The following is a 17,539-nucleotide window of genomic DNA, read 5'->3' as shown; positions in this document are numbered from 1 at the left end:
GAACCCTCTGCGCCGGCGCACTGCTTTCCCGACCTGAAAAGGCGCCGTCTTCCTGGGTCGCGAGCAGTCTGTGCCGGAGGTGAGGGCTGTGGGTGTGTGTCTTGGCGGAGCCGAGTGAGCGCAGCGGCCGAGAGAAGGGGACACTGAGAACTTGGGGGAGGTGCTGTGGGAGTAGAACAGGTGACGCGGGCGGAGCCAACCTGCAGAACGTCTGAGTGTGTACGTGAGTGTGTGCGTGAGTGTGTGCGTGTGTGTGTGTGTGTGTGTCGACGTCCCGGCTCAGACAGGTGCGGACGGAAAGTTGTCCCCCCAGCCCCCGTGTGTGCATGTGTTCCGTGGGAAGTTTGGAGCCTTCCTCCGCTCCTCCCGTACCTTCTTCCCGTAATAGGTGCTTAATAAACGTGGGTGGAATTGACACTAAATCTAGGGTGCCGCCCGCTCCAGTCCGTCCGTCTTTCCCAGAAATCGCATCAGATTGTCTCGTTTAGCTCCCTACCATAGGCCTCCGCACTAGATCAGGGGACCTTCATGGAGGAGGTAGAATTTGATGTGAAAAAAAATAGGAAAGAAGTAGCGATGCATTGGGCAGGTTTGAGAAGGAAATGCTATGTATAAGAGTGAAGTATCGAGGAATAGTGGGACACAAGGGTGGGGAAAAGCACAACGGGGTCAGAGCATAGAGGATCAGGACAAGACACGGCCAGCGGGGTGGATTGTATGGGACGGATCGGGGACTGACAGGACTAAAACTGTTTCGGTACAGTTATTCTAGAGGTTCCATCCAGGACTAGAGAGGGGAAGGGACTCGTGCAGGGAAGCAGTTAGGAATGCTTGGTAGTGGTGGTAGTCCTGAAGCAAGCTGTTGTGGACCTGAATCATGGTGGTGTCAGTGGTGGGGAAGGATACAAATGACATTGCAAAAGAAGACTCGGAAGGATCTGGTGACTAACTAGATTTGGGAGGAAAGAGAGCTAGGTAAGAGTTTGAATTTGGGGCACCTGAGAGAATAATAGAGCTTCTGCTAGAAATGTAAGGACAGGGAGAGGAGCTCATGTGGGGAATTGCATAGGGGAAGGTGGTTTTAAGATGCCGGCAAAATGCCTTATTCACAATTCTTAGTCATTTGGAAATGCAGGATGAGTTTGGAAGAGGGATTGGGACTAGACTCGATAAGCATTTCTGTAAAGGTGGGAATGGAGCACCAGGTGTGGATGGACTTTCTGCAGGATAGCGAGAAGAACACTGTCCACAGTCTGAGCCTTGGGCAGCATCAGAAACTTGTCCAAACAGTCAAAACGCTGCAGAGAAATAAGGAGAAAAGGACTATCGGAATTAGAGCTCAGAAATGCATTGGCAGTTTTCAAGCATGCAGTTTCAGGTGTGTGGGGGTGGCAGGAGCAGAAAAATGGCTTTGAGGAAAGTAGGTGGTGATGATGTGAAGTCAGTAGGTATGTAGAAGAAGTTTGATCATGAAAGGAAAATCTAAATGAGAACTGTTTTGCCAGAGGGAGGCCGTGGGCTTCAGTGAAGATAATTTCACATCGAGGAGGATTATATCTATTTGAAGATATGTGAAGAAGCTACTGAAGCGATGGGAGATGCTGGAGAAAGGAAGAGTGGGTCATGCAGGAAGCAGATTCTGAGAGGAAACAATGGTGGAAAAGAAAGTAGGACACAGATGTAGGACACTAAGGTAAAGTCCTGGAAAAGAGACATTTCCATTTTGCTGGCCTCACACCCAGGCTGCCTAGCACATAACAGGTACTTGGAAATATTGGTTGAATGGGTTGGTGTTGGGTAGTAGAAAGGAAAGAAGCTTTCATTTATTGAACAGACTGTAAGATAAATGCTTTACATTAATTGTCTCATTTACTATTATAACTGCCCTGTGAAATAGGTATTAAAAAACAGGGGATGGGGGGTCAACCGTTAGCTTAAGTAACTCGGCCAAGTCTTCACAGTCAGTAATCCAGGCCTGTGGAATGCTTTCTACCACAGTCCTGCCTCGCTCAGAACTCACTCTTGCGAAGCTTCAGGGTAGTGAAAGACAGTGTTCTGCTGAAATTGAAGGGTAGCCATGGAGGTTTGGAATAGCTGTGTAGCTAAGATGGGAACAGTAAAAGCTTTCTAGGCGAGCACTCTTTGAAGGTATAGAATAAGAATTTGAAGAGCATTTTCTCCAGAAATACTCTGAGATCCAGAAATAGGGAAAGGAAAAACAGAGGTGACCCTTTGCTGGCAGTGATTCCATGTGAATTTGGTGGTTTTGAGGAGTCCTGGGTACCGTTGAGAGCTTACCGAAGTGACTGCTGGTGGAGTCTAGACCTGATGGGGAGTGAAGTTGGCCTGGCAGGGAGCCCACGGACGATGAGCGCCTTGGGAATATTAGCTGGTAGTTTAATGGCTGGGGAGCTTTTGTGCTCACCTCTGTTTGTAATTTGGTTAATGCTCAGTGTATTAAAGTTATAATCTAAAAAATGAAACTTTGAAAATTGTCTTTAAGCATTTAAACATTGAGCAGTTTCAACCACAATTTCAGATGTAGTTCAACTGATTTGTTCAAAAAGTTCTAATGTTTTAGACAACATATACAAATACCTTGATCCCAATATTGTGGCTACACTTACACTTAAACCTACTCTAAAACAGCAGCAACACAGTGTAATTAATATTTTCATTATTTCTACCTCCCTAGGACTCCTCATACTTACTTAGCATATTATTCTAAATGCCTTACACGTATTATCCCATTTAAGCATCACAATAACTTTATGAGATATGTACTTTCACTATCCCAATTTTACAGATGGGCAAACTGAGAGGTTAAGAAACTTACCTAAGGTCACACAGGTAGGAAGAGGCAGAGCTGGACTTTGATTTCAAGCGGTCTGCCAGAGCCTCTACTCCTATACTCTCCTGTATCTCTAAATGCTAATTTTGACATCTCCATAGGACCCAAGGGTAATATTTTGAGACCCTCCTGGGGATGGAGGAATCTTGACGGACCAACAAGTATTAGAATACATATTGCCGCAGACAACACAAGTTGGAGGCTCTGGTTGCCAACTGATGTATATTTGTTTCCATTTGTACAGGTATCCTCTTGGCCTCCTAGCAAGATTCAAACCCCAATCCCTCCTCAGGTTGAGATTCTTTTTTATAGATACACCAAACTTGTTTTTCCAGTAAGTTTTGTTTTTAAGTTTTTGCCTTTCACATAGGTTTTAGTTTTTGCAAACTGGTGTTCACCCTCAAGGCAATATTCTTTTAAAGTTTGCTTGGCCGGTGTTAACCCGTTGTCTAGTAAGTATATATTGATCTAGTCTTTTGGCATTTTTGAAAACGTAACTTACCTTATTAGTATCTTATAATTAATAAGACCAGCTGGAGGGCTCATCTCCTAAGGGAAGAAGAATTAAGTCTGCAGTTACTTTACCTCTTTAGAATCTGAGGTTGGTTCATTGTGAGGAGCCCATGTTCTTTCTACCTCGTCCCATTGCTGGTTAGTCCTTCCTGTTTTGGGTACGGAATTCCTATTTCTGGGATTACTTTGCTTATCCCCTTTTCCTAGGTTTCTTTTTTCATGCTTATATGAATGAATACAACTATATACCTCAAGGATACGTCTATACTTTATGAATAGTCATACAAATAATAGAAAAAAGCAAAGTACTATTATATATAACTAAAGGCTTGAACATTGCCTTCTTTGTATTATAACCATTTTTAAAATACTTTATATTAACTTTTCTATTTTGAATGAAACTCACAGTTTTTCAAAATTCAAGTAATAATTTTTACAGCTTGGTCAGTGGGAGCCAGAGTCATCTGATTTTTTTCCTATCCAAAGATGTGGGAACAGCTCAAATTCTAAATGCCCAAAACTGTACTTCTTAGCTTTCCCTCCAAAACTACTTTTCTGTCGCTCATCTCTATGAATGGTGCCATTATTCACACATTACTCAGATCTGTGACCTGGAGTCATCCTTGCCTCTCCCATCACCTTCAGCCTCCGCTTCCAATCAATGGTCTGTTCTTAATATCAACAGTAATTCCCCTTCTCTCTATGTCTGCTGTTCAGTTCTTCATCATTTCTTGCTTAGTTAGTTGTAATAGTCTCCTCACCGGTCTACTCACCTCCTCTGCTCCCATTCTGCCACAGCTACCCAGAGTGGTGTGGCCGCCTGTGTCGGGGGGGGCCCAAGATCACCCCTCGTTCAGGCATTTTTTAGAAGGACTCAGGACTCAGCCCATATTTGTACTCATGGCTAAGATGATGACAGTGATCTCGCAAGGATACACAGCCAGGTCGTAAGGGGGACAGATAGGCAGAGTCTGGAGGAACCATGGGAAATCTTCCTCATGCTCTCTCCCTCCCATGAGGGGTCACACAGAGCACTTCCTCCTCCGACAATGAAAATGCAGCAACATGTGTGTGATGTGTCAGCCCAAATAAATTCTTTAGACTCAGAGCCCAAGCTTTTTAGTGAGGGCTAGTCACGTAGGCACCTCCTGCCTAACATATACCAAAATTCCAGGCCCTCTAGCAGGACAGCAGGTGTTCAGCAGAAACCATATTGTTTGCACAAATAGTTTAGGCATAATGGCCCACCCTACCTCTTAGGAAACCCTCTTAAAATTGAAGTTCCCAGACCCCAGCCAAGGGCCAACCTTGCAAGTAGATGTTCCCAAGAATGGCAGTCTCAGGTCTGCTATAACTTTCTGCACACCTCCTTTCCTTCCTTCCTGTTATTTTTCCTGTACACCAAAGTAAACACATAACTCTTGTTAAAAAAAAAAAAATCAGAATACAAGGAATTGTAAGAAATAAAATAAAAATCACTTGTAATGCCACCACTCAAATTCCATTTACATTTTAATATATATTCTTCCAGTCTTTTTTCTGTACATGTGTGCATGCTCAATTATGTAATTTTAAAAGTGTGCATTCTTCACTTAATATTGTGTGAATTTCTTTGGGTTTTTTCCCTTTAGATTTTTTTTAAACAAAACATTGCAAAGTTGAAGTCTCCTAGGTATCCCTCCCCAATCCTATTTCCCTTCTTTCCCAGAGATACTCACAATCTGTTGCTTATTGTCCCATATAGATTTTTGTAGATACCATTTACCTGTTTTAAAATTTTATATAACTATTACATAGTCATTCTATAACTTTATTTTTGCTCAGTAATTATATTTCTGAAATTTATATTACTAACATGAGGTTCTAGTTCATTCATCTTAATCAATGTATAATATTCACACACACATACACATATAAAATCACAGTTTATCCTATTGGCACACAGGCTTAGTTGCTCTGCGGCATGGGGGACCTTCCCGAACCCAGGGCTCGAACCCGTGTCCCCTGCATTAGCAGAGGGATTCTTAACCACTGTGTCACCAGGGAAGCCCTCAAATCTCCTATTTTAGAAACTTAGGCTATTTCAAATTTTTGCTGAATTGTAAGGATTAAATGAGATGACACATGTAGAGTGCTTAGGAGGTTGCCTCACCTGGCACTCAGTAAAGGTTAGTGTTAGTGATGATTAATAAAAAGCTTTGCATGTGTTCTTACTTATTTCCTTAGGAAAAACTCCGAGGAGAAAATTGCTGGGTCAAAGATATGTTATTTTAAGGCCCTTGGTACAAATTGCAAAGATCTTTCTAAAACACAAATCTGGTGAAGACCTTCCATGCTTAAATCCTTCTGTGATCCCCATGCCAGTGGGAGTAGGACCACCCAGAGCTCTCCTTGATCTAGCTGGTCTCTGCCTGCTTCTCCAACCCCATCTTCCCCCGCAGCACTGCCCCAACCTAGACATTGCCATTCTAAACTCATTACAGTTGTTAATCCTTTCCCTGTAAAGACCTGCTTCCTTGTTCTTGGAAAACTTGATTTTTTTTGTGCCTAGAATGTTCTAATGCCTCCCCCAAATCAAAACGTATCTTAGGTCCCACTTCTGCCAAGAAACCGGCAGTGTTCCTCCCTGCCTCCCGTCTGGGTTAGGCGAGCCTCTGATGTGCTGTCTCATAGTTACCTGTGCACATCCCTTTAGAGCATCTATTCATCCTGTAGTGAAATATTAACTTGATTACTTGTTTGTCCTGCATAGTAGTCCATAAGCTTTTGGAAGACAAGGACAGTGTCATACTTCTTTTGCTTTGGTATAAATAGTTGGTGCTGAATAAATGTTGGTTGGATAGATGGATGAACGAATAACAAGGATCAATGAATACATTCCCTTGGCTGCAGGACAGTAATCATTGAGCCACATACACACCCTTTCCTTCTGCTTCTCAGGACCACACTCTCCCCACACCCCACTCATGAATCCCCAAAATGCTTGATTTGACCATGTCTTAATTAGGCTCTTGATTGTGAGAAACTGAGATGTACTCAGTTAATGCAAGTAAAGTTTGGTGATAAAGATTCACACAAAACCTAAGAGGGTTACAGTCTTATGGAAATCTAACAATAAATAAGGCTGGTCTGCATGCAAATTGCGGTCTGGGGTGGTGCTAGGTGCATTAGGGCCTTTAAGGCCAGGAATTCTAGGGTCTTTGCTTCAGTGCTTCACCACCAACGTGCCCGCCTGTGTTTAGTCTGTTACAGCCTGTTCTCTACCTCATGCCTCCCACATGCTCATGGGTTCTGCTTCCTGGTACCTTTGGCTGCTCTGACCCTCGTGGCTACTTCTGCCCCTCATGGTATCCTTTCAGCTCATCACCCACTCGTTGTCCTGACATTTCTTAGTTCACGATCCTGAGGATGGATGTCATCTTTTCAAGCCACACCATACATCAGTCCACTGGTCAGCCTGTGCATTGCCCACCTGTGGCCTAATCAGTATGGCTCCAGGAGTGAGACACAGGGTCACGTGGAACAAACCGTGGCTGCCCAAGGGCTGCTCCTTTAGCATCGGGTATTGCTGTGAATGGGGCATTTTTCCTTTGAAGAGGCTATGGGTGTTTCCTTGACAGGACTTGTCCGTATAGCCATTCATAAAATTTCTTATGCTTTTTGTCTAGTAATCATTATGAGCAATGTTGAATGTGAATTTATAAAGATGGTATGAGCCTTGATATGTTCTTGACTGCCAGGAACAGAACTTTGCCTCTAAGATTATGGTAAAACAAGCATCACATTGTGTTCTGCATAGCAATATCCATGGCCTTTCGCTCTAATTCTGGGATGGGGTGGGCTTGCTCTTGGCCTTACTTTACTTTGCCTTCCCTTTTTGTAGGGTATTGAGAATGAAGGTGAGTACATAACTCACTGGTGTGTGGAGATTTCTTGCTTCATGAGTCACAAAACTACAAAACAAGACTGGTCTTATACCCTCTTTCTCATCCCATACCTCTGCCTCATTAGGACTCGGCACTTCTCTGCAAGGAGAGCACTCGGGAAGGAATGGCTGCTGTGTCTCCAGCTGCCAGATTCCAGGTGAGGTGGACTTTTGTGTTTCTGAAATACTCTATCAGGCTCCAGAAGGTAACCACTTTTCTTTCTCTATCTTGGAGCTTCTTTGATCAAACCCAACCAGGTGGAGGAAGGACTCCTTAGGGAGTGTGTCCTTCCCATTTGATTTGTGATATCTTTCAGTAATGCTTCCTTGCCTTGAACGTGTGCCCACTAGCCTGTCACCAGGCACACAGCCCCTGTGGCCTTCACCCTGAGCAATTTTGCCTAAAAACCAATGGTACGGGTCTGATTGGAAGGTTTGGGGAACAGCGGGCTGTTCCTAGTTCTGACTTCCCTTTAGTACATCCACTATGTATGGACTGAAAGTAGGCCCCCATATCCCAGGGGGTGTTGGGTTAGGTGGAGAATGTGACACATACTGTAAAGCACCTCAGTGAGGTTGAAAGAGTCCTGAAGAGAGTTTTGTGTGGATAGAGACATGTGGCTTACCCCCTCCCTGCCCAAGGGCAGAGAGTCTTGAATTCCATGCTCTGGCTTAGAACTTCTCCAGACACTGTGGAGACTCATCTTGGTTTCAGGATTGGGGGTAAAGATGCAACCTTACAGAATCACAGAACAACAGATTGAAATGAGAGAGATCTTAAAGATGATCTAATCTATACCATTATTTGAAGGATTTGTTAAAACACACACACACACACACACACACACACACACACACACAGACAATTGGTGAAATTTGACTAAGGTTGTAGATTAGACAATTATATAATATCACTGCTATCCTGATTTTTACAGTCATACTGTGATTATACAAGAGGATATCCTTGTTCTTACAAAATACACATTGAAACATTTATGAGTAAAGAGACATCATGTTTGCAAGTTACTCTAAAGAAGTTCAGGAAGAAGATAGGTGAATGTGCATGTACTCAGAGACACAGAAAGATAAAGCCACTGTGGAAAATGTTAATTTGGGGAAGCTGGGTGAAGGGTACATGGGAATTCTTTGTTCTATTCTTGCACATTTTCTGTAAGTCTGAAAAAAGAGTCCCTGATATTCAGAGACTCGGCTAGGAAGGAAGTGTGGGGTTGTGACCAAGAACTTCATGCCTCGGGGGATTATAGCACTTTCCCCAAATGCTTCAAAGCCCTACTTTGTCAGAACCATTTTCTTTCCACTTCCTCTGCATCCTCCAGGCTGTCATCATTATGACAGTTTTGTCTGGTCCATGTAAAGAGAAGGGTTATGAATAAGGAGAACGTCATTGTGTTTCCAGGACCCAGTGACATTTGAGGACGTGGCGGTGGTTTTCACAGATGAAGAGTGGAGGCGTCTGGTCCCTACTCAGAGGGACCTCTACAAGGAGGTGATGCTGGAGAACTATAAGAGCATTGTCTCGTTGGGTAAGGAGAGTTTCCCACCAGGAGTAGACTCTGTACTGTGTTGATGTGGGCTTGAGAGGCTAATAAATTGACACCTCTTCTCCTCCCACCCAAGTCAGAACCCCTGAGAGACAAGATCGAAGAGCAGAGGGATGTGGCTTAGGTGTACAGCAAGAGTGGATTTCTTAATCCTGAATCCCAGCCTGGGACAGGCTTGCTCCCTGAGCTGTAAGCAGACTGGACAACCAAGGGGCCCTTGCTGAGAAGCCTGCAACACGGAGGGCCAGGTCCAGGGCCAGGAGGAGCAGGGCATGTGAGAGCCTGCTGCAGGGAGCTGCTCTCCAGAGGGTTGGGGCCAGCAGAAGAGGCCGAGTTACCTACACCCAGGTCTTCCCCCAGCTCAGCAGTAACTCACTTAGCTCCATCCAGAGTACTAAGGGGGAGTGCAAGGGGCATTCTCGTTGAGGGAAGATTTTTCCTCAGAGAAGCAGAGGAGGGGGAAAGAAGTGTTTTGTTTAAAAAAAAAGGGCAGATGGACAACAGGGTCCTACTCTTTAGCACAGGGAACAATATTCAATGTCCTGGGATAAACCATAATGGAAAAGAATCTATTGATGAAAAAGAATATATATATATATATATATATATATATATATATATATATATATATATATATATATATATATATATATATATATATATATAGCTGAGTCACTTTGCTGTACAGCAGAAATTAACACAACATTGTAAATCAGCTATTCTTCAATTAAAAGTAAAAAAAGAGGGGGACTTCCCTAGCAGTCCAGTGGTTAAGACTCTGTGCTTCCACTGCAGGGGGCGTGGGTTTGATCCCTGGTCAGGAACTAAGATCTTGCATGCCACACGCGCATGCCAAAAGAAAAAAAAAGAGGGCATGTAGGGGTGAGATTATAAGGTTGTAGCTCAGAGTAAGTCACTAGAAATGTGTTTGATTTTGAATATTTGTCTTAAGGACATCTTAGAGAGATGCCTGCAGAAGGCACTTTGCAATGATAGAGACTTGTGTGACAAAAGGAAAATTAAGAGCTACTGCTGATGTGAGGTATTCGTGAGAGTAAAGTTGGGCTCCTGTAAGGAGAACCTCTCAGGAGCTTCCAGAATAAGAGGCTGAGTGTGTACAGATTTAGAATAGACTTAAAATCAGCAGCAGGTGGCAGTAAAAGGAGTCACATCGCAAATTTCATTCAAGGCAGGTCAAAAAAGCAAGCACAACACCCTGGATTAGCTTAAACAGGCCAAATCTGGAAATAAAAGAGAATGTTTAGGGAGCATTAAGGGAGACTGCTGAGCCTTTGTCACAGACTTTGGTGGGAAAAATAGAAATCTAAGGATAGAGACAGGAAGCCATGGGCAGGTGATGGATGTGGCCATTCTCAGCAGAGAGTCAGCATACAACCAGATCGATGATCCTTGGGCCCAAGAAGAAAGTACCTCTCTTGCCCAAGTCAGGGGTCCCAATGCAGGGGAAGTTTAGACCTCAAGACTATTTCTAGGAGGGGATCTGTTTTTTAAATGTAACCAAAGATGGACAGATTCACTTCTAGAAATTTGTCCTAAGGAAATAATAAGATTAGCAGCCTGTGGTGTACACAAATATTCATCATACCATTGTTTGTTTTAGCAAAACATTGAAAACAGTCTGGAATGTCTGTCAGCAAGAGATTAATTAAATAAATGATGTTATTCCATACAATGTAATACCATGTCGCCATTAAAATGGTGAGGTAGAGCTGTGCTAATTAAAATAATATTTTAAGTTTATTATTATGTGAAAAAGTCAAGTTTAAAATTTAGCATTATTTCATTATCCAGTTATTTGGGGTTTTTACTTGTTTGTTTTTTGTTTGTTTGTTTTTAATTGAGAGTCTTCTGCCCAAAATGATGTTTTACATGTGAAAGTGCCTGGAGTGACATATGTTATATATAGTGAATCGTGATGGATTTAGGAATTATCTACTTGTAGATGTCAAAATAAATCAGATAGGAATGATTTTAGTTGGGGTAGTCTTAGTTATTTTCCAAAATCACTCTCCAGTAGTTTTTTTTATTTTCAAAAATTGAGATATAATTGTCATTATCCAGTTTTTAACAAAATGTATCTATAGGTATCTTTCAGTATCAAAGTGAATAGAAAGAAAGAAATGAATACAAAGTACAAAAGGTGATTTTTCTTATTACTTGTACATGCCTCTAGATTTCCTGCAATGAACATGATCCACTTGTTTAAATAAAATCACAATAGTAAAGGGTAAATAAACGAACAAAAATGGGCACCTACATTATACACATTACACATTCTTTTTTTTTTTTTAATAAATGTATTTATTTTTGGCTGCGTTGGGTCTTCGTTGCTGTGAGCTGGCTTTCTCTAGTTGCGGCAAGCGGGGGCTACTCTTCGTTGCGGTGCGTGGGCTTCTCATTGCAGTGGCTTCTCTTTGTTGCGGAGCACGGGCTCTAGGTGCGCGGGCTTCAGCAGCTGTGGCTTGAAGGCTCTAGAGTGCAGGCTCAGTAGCTGTGGAACACCGGCTTAGTTGTTCCGCGGCATGTGGGATCTTCCCGGACCAGGGCTCGAACCCATGTCCCCTGCATTGGCAGGCGGATTCATAACCACTGCACCACCAGGGAAGCCCCCACATTACACATTCTTATTCAAGGTGACCTTTCTTCATTCTCATCTTCTCTGAGTTAAGGACTCTTCCCCCCATCCTACCAGTGCTAAAGCTAGGATCATCCCATTCACTTCGTGGGGAAGAATAAACACATTAATTCAAATGGAGTCTATCAACTCTCTGACCAAATGCTATTTGTTCCTTTTTAGAACCTCAGTCTTGACCTCCATTCAGAGTTTCCTGAATTCCTTGCATGACTTCATACTCTGTATTTCTGGTGTGCACTTTCTGCCTTTTGCATTTGCTCTCTGCAAGACTTAGAGGTTGGGATTAGCTTTGGAATCATTGTGTATTTAATCACACATGACCACCTGGCTTGTTTCTTTCTCCATGAGCAGGACTTCCAGTTCCTGGACCTGATGTGATTTTTCAGTTGAAGAGAGGGGATGAGCCTTGGATAGTGGAGCTTCATGGATCTGAGGGGAAAGAATGTGCAGAGAATGTCTCTCAAGGTAATTGAGTATGAGCCGGGCAGGGCAGAGTTTTGTTTTGTTTTGTGGTTGTTATTTAGGTGTATGTGGGAGAGAGTATTGGGTATCACCTTTTTCTCAAATTCAAATCTTCTGCTTTATTATTTATTCTCTGTCCCCCACCAGGGTTTTTTTTTTTTTTCTTTTTCTCTACACCTTGAAGTTCTGTTCACTATTATTCACCAAATGTTTACTTTCTCAGACCTGTCACATTACCCATTCATGCTTTGACATTCCTATTCCTCACCATCCCCTCCACTTAGCCAGCTCTCCTAATTAACCTGGCCATGCTCCCAATGGAAATTCTCCTCTTTTCTGAGATTTCCACTATCAGTTCTATTCCCCGTTTCAGTCCCAAGTGTTGGTTTCTCCCTAGAGTGTAACACTATTTCTGGGAGCAAGCAATGCAGTGACTGTACATGACTTTTCAGATTTATCATAGCATCTCTCCTCTCTGCTGCAACATTTCCGAGCCCAAGAAAGAAACATGCATCTGTGTTTTCTGTCCATTCCAGACTGGGAGACTAAGCCTGAGATTCAAGGTGCTTCAGAAGAAGAAAAATCAGAAAGAACATTGAGGGAAAAGCTTGGAATGAAAGGTCCTCCCTCTCCTAAATTTGAAGTTCATGCAGTGGATGGTGGGTTGGGAACAGAGAAGGAAAGCCCTGCAGTGGAGGCCTGCAAGAAATCCCTTTCTCAGGAGGAAAGGTTGCAGCATGGGGCAACCCCTCCCAAGAAAATTCTCACTAAAGAGAGAGACCAGGAATGCAGTGACTGTGGGAAGACCTTTTTTGACCACTCCTCCCTTATCCGCCATCAGAGGACTCACACTGGAGAGAAGCCCTATGACTGTCCTGAGTGCGGGAAAGCCTTCAGTCACAGGAGCAGTCTCAGTAGACATCTGATGTCGCACACTGGGGAGAGCCCCTACGAGTGCAATGCCTGTGGGAAAGCCTTTTTCGACCGTTCATCCCTAACTGTACATCAGCGAATTCATACTGGAGAGAAGCCCTTTAAATGCAACGAGTGTGGAAAAGCCTTCTTTGACCGCTCGTCCCTTACTCGACACCAGAGAATTCATACTGGAGAAAGTCCTTATGAATGTAATCAATGTGGGAAAGCCTTTAGCCAGAAAAGTATTCTTACTCGACATCAGCTAATCCATACGGGCAGGAAGCCGTATGAATGTAACGAGTGTGGGAAAGCCTTCTATGGTGTCTCATCACTGAATAGACATCAGAAAGCCCATGCTGGAGAGCCTCGCTATCAGTGCAGCGAGTGCGGGAAAGCTTTCTTTGACCGCTCCTCCCTTACTCAACATCAGAAGATTCACACTGGAGACAAGCCATATGAATGCAGCGAATGTGGGAAAGCCTTTAGCCAGAGGTGCCGGCTTACGCGACACCAGAGGGTTCATACAGGAGAGAAGCCCTTTGAATGCAGCGTGTGTGGGAAGGTTTTCAGTTCCAAATCATCAGTTATTCAACATCAAAGGCGTTATGCCAAACAGGGAATAGACTGAGTTGAGCAAAAGCTTTAGTTAAAGGACCTCCATGCAAACTCAAGATAGGTCTTCCCCATCTTAAACCCATCTCCCGGTCATTGCACCTATTCTGGCTACTACTCTCCTTACCTGCCTCTGTTACCACAGTATTTGAAGGAACACTCTCTACCCACTGTGTTATAGAGCTGATGTGGGATGCCAGAAATTAAGATGTGACTCTTTAGAGTCAACATTTTGCAGAGGTTTGTCAGACGATAGGGACAAACGTTAGGAGGCGATCCTCAGACACACCTCTCGTCCTGGGCCCCAGGTATCACTACACTTTAAATAACTGGAGGTCACAGCAGGAGGGGAAGGCACACTAATGTCAGAGCAATACTGTTGTTTCCAGAACAGTTCTTTCTTTATAGCCGTTAGTCCCTCTCTCTTGGAGATTTTTTGGGCACTGACCTTGTTCTGTTGTGTCCCAGCTTCTAGATCTCTTAATACTACTACTAGTAGCTAGCACTTATTGAGCGCTTATTATGGGGCAAGCACTCAGCTGAGAGTTTTGCAAGGAGTAGATTATTTGCTCCTCTCACTAACCCTCTGAAGTAGGTACTGTTACTACCCACATATTACAGATGAGCAAACAAGTTTAGAGGGGTTAAATAACTTGCCCAATGTGACAGCTAGTAAAAGGTGAAGCCAGGTCTTGAATACAGGTCTCCCTTCAAAGTCTGTTCTCTTTACCATAATGCTATAAGTTTTGTTTTATAATTTATGTACATGTATTAGCTCCTCAACCAGATTGTAAGCACTCGGAGTTGTGACTTATATGTCTTTGTATCTCACACAGTGCCTTGCAAATAATAGGTGCTCAATAAATATTTATCGAATTAATGACTCTTTGACTTACCAAGTTCTATTTAAAACACCTCTTAGATTCACATCCTTTCTCTGAATTTCACAGTCTAGCCTGTACCTTTATCATCTCAGGCTCCCGTTACTGCAGCAGACACTCCTTGATTCGAATTCTTTCCTCTTCATTATTGAGGAGGGGGATGTTAAGCTATGGGGCAATAAGTAAACCCCCAAAAAAACAAAGATTCATTTCTCACATAAACTCAGATGTGAGTCTGTCTTCCTTCATCCTCATCATTTAGAACATGTTGCCTCAAAGGTCATCATGGAAGAGAAAGCTGGGGGGTATGCTGGGATATTTTTAAGGGCCATCACTTCTGTTTATATCTCATAAACCAGAACCCAGCACCAAGAGACTAGGAAAGTCAACAGGCACCTCAGCATTTGGTTAATATAAACAGCCTCTGTCACAAGTTATATTTTCCATATTACTGTTAGGCCAGTCTTTCCAAATGATCCCTTCCTGCTCATCATTGCCTTACTCAAGACCTAAAATAGCTCCCTGTTTAATGAAAACGTCTCTGAATATTTAAGGTCTGCCATGAGGTGATCCCACATTGCTAAACTTGAAATCTTGACTCCCAAAACCTTTCTATTCCTTGGGCCCAGTCCTATATTTTTATTTTATTGACAGTCAGGCTCCAGGCAACTTTGACTGTAGGCATCTGCATTCCCTTTCTATTCGCTTAAGGTGAAACCCAGAAGAGGACTTGATTCTGAAAGGCTGTCTGGGACTTACCTCGCCCTGCATGAATCCCAGTGGACCAACATGCATTTCTCCCTGGGAGTAAAAGTCTGATTCAAGAAGGTGGAATTCCAAACAGACCCTTCCCTAAACTACTAACCAACCCTATTGGTCCACGTTTCTTAAAGCAGATGAGCGGCAGGAAGACTTTTCACATGTGGACTTCCGAAGTAACTTGAGGAAAAACAGTGCAGAATCTACTGAAGTGGATAATATCATTACTTAATAATGTCAAGTACAAAATAAAAGAAACTACTGACAAACTTTTGGCTGATGACTGTCTCTGAGAGTTCTGAATCTTTAATTTATTGCCTTGTTAAAAGTAAATTGAAGGTCAGGTATTCCCCTAAGATACTCTGCCATTGTCAGCAAGATGAGACTAGAATGGACTTTTGAGTAAAGTGGTAATCGAAACAGAGTGGGGACATAAAGTCAGCAGTTCTCCCTTTGTTCCCTTCTAAAATGTGGTGATCTGCAGAGCATTTTTAAAAGGTGGAGTACTGTTCCATCTCCTGCTAAAAACTCTGAGGAAAGGGCCATTTTACCTCTCAATAGGGTATGGGGTAGTGGAGGTCTTAAATTTTGAGGTTTTAGCTTCACTGAATGGCCATTAGTAGGGTGAAATCTTCGAATCAGAAATTGGACAAACTGGAAGTATGCCAGCATTCTTTTTTTTAATCTGTCTATCTTTTTTTTTGGCTGCGGCACTCGGGATCTAGTTCCCTGACCAGGGATCGAACCTGGGCCCCTGCATTGGGAGCGCAGAGTCCTACCCACTTGGACCACCAGGGAAGTCCCTATGCCAACATTCTTAAGATACAAGGCAAAATACTTTAAAAGGGGTTTCAAAAAAATGAAATAATCTCTCTGGTGCTTAAATAAGCCCTATCTAAGTTTAAGAGAATTGAACACTTACCACACAAATTAATAGAAGCACACCATGAATCAATGCTTTAAAGAAAAGGATAAGCAATGCTAGGGAACTCTGAGATGAAGACAATATGGTAAATAGAGAAAACCGGTGCACTGAAACCTGGGACAGAGAATTGGTGGGACTACTAATCCCAGAAATTTATCTCACCTCTAGGCCTGTGCTTCTAAGAATAAATTAACCCCCAAGTCTCACATAAATAAGACAGAGGTGAGGAGGAGCTGGGGAGCAAGGCTACTGGGTGCCGGTCAGTAGATAACATTTTATAATTTTTTTTTAAATTTTGGTTGCGCCGGGTCTTCGTTGCAGCATGCGGGATCTTCGTTGCGACATGCGAACTCTTAGTTGCAGCATGCGTGTGGGATCTAGTTTCCCGACCAGGGATTGAACCCGGGCCCCCTGCATTGGGAGCGCAGAATCTTAGCCACTGGACCACCAGGGAAGTCCCTAGATAACATATTGATAAAGCCAGAATCGTGATTCCTCAGAAAGTCCAAGAGAAAGCTGGCTGTGGATGTCAAGTTCCTAAGTGGTCTCTGTTATTAAGGTGGGACTTCTGCGGTAAAAAGGCAGAAAGTAGTTGAAGTACCCATGTTGGGGTGATGGGGATCCTGGTGAGAGTCTTCCTTGACTATACATTAACAAGAGCCTGAATGTACAGGGGAAATGTATGTCTCAGCTTATATTGATAGTAGAAGTGTGAAGATCATATGGCACCAATGTGCGAGACAAGGACCCAGATCTGGCCCTGGAAAACTGCAGTACCTTTCCCCTCCAGGACCATTAAATATGAAATCAACTTGAAGAGACTCTAAGCTCTATACCTGAGTCCAGGCATTTTAGACCAGTGCTGCCCAACAGGAATATAATGCCATATTTTAAATATTAAAATGAAACAGCAAAAGCTAATTTTAATATTTCATTTCAATCAATATTTGAATTTCATTCAAATATTTTTAAAACTTCAAAATATAGTCAATATAAAAAGCATTGAGATAGATACTACATGTTTTTAAAACTAAGTCTTCAAATACTTTATTCTTACAGCACATCTCAAATTCGGACTAGCCACATTTCAAGTGCTCAGTAGCCACCCTGGGCTAGCTGCTATTGTATTGTATAGCACAGTTTTGCAAAATCATCAGGGGCTGTTAGAGGTAAAAGGTAAGGGATTATTTTGATCATTGGAGACGTTAGAGGGATGCTTGCTCCTGGCCATGTGGCAAGCACTGTGTACCTGCAGAAAGCAGTCTTCCGCTTCCAGTAGGACAAATATCTGGGTGGGGTCCAGGCTGGGGAAACCTGTTGTCACTGTCCCTCAGACACATTTTTCAACAGCTCTCAAAACAGCTGCTCTGATCTCTATGTGCCTGCCTCCTTTGTTCTGAGTCCGATCAGAACTCAAGTGGGGAAAAGATGTTACTTGATGAACCTCTAACAACCCAATGAGGATATGGAGGAGGAAG

General features: G+C 43.0%; 1 protein-coding gene across 8 annotated transcripts in view; it reads left to right on the top strand.

Moving 5' to 3' along the window:
- Window positions 1-14,369, top strand: part of ZNF2 (zinc finger protein 2) — a 29,291-nt gene extending 14,922 nt beyond the window's left edge. The window contains exons 1-6 of one of the 8 annotated variants that reach the window (XM_082426838.1): window positions 25-79; window positions 1,506-1,693; window positions 7,376-7,447; window positions 8,707-8,833; window positions 11,859-11,972; window positions 12,506-14,369. In XM_082426838.1, coding sequence (XP_082282964.1) covers window positions 7,415-7,447; window positions 8,707-8,833; window positions 11,859-11,972; window positions 12,506-13,512 — 1,281 coding nt within the window. In that variant the 5' untranslated portion in view covers window positions 25-79; window positions 1,506-1,693; window positions 7,376-7,414 and the 3' untranslated portion in view covers window positions 13,513-14,369. The other 7 variants (XM_082426841.1, XM_082426839.1, XM_082426840.1 and 4 more) reach the window with 7 other exon arrangements.
- The last annotated feature ends 3,170 nt before the right edge of the window (window positions 14,370-17,539 follow it).

The sequence above is a fragment of the Balaenoptera physalus genome (assembly GCF_965194825.1).
Source record: "Balaenoptera physalus genome assembly, chromosome: 15".
In the NCBI taxonomy this organism is placed as follows: Eukaryota; Metazoa; Chordata; class Mammalia; order Artiodactyla; family Balaenopteridae; genus Balaenoptera; species Balaenoptera physalus.
Note: the sequence above shows the minus strand (reverse complement) of the source record. Positions and strands in the feature narration are given on the sequence as shown.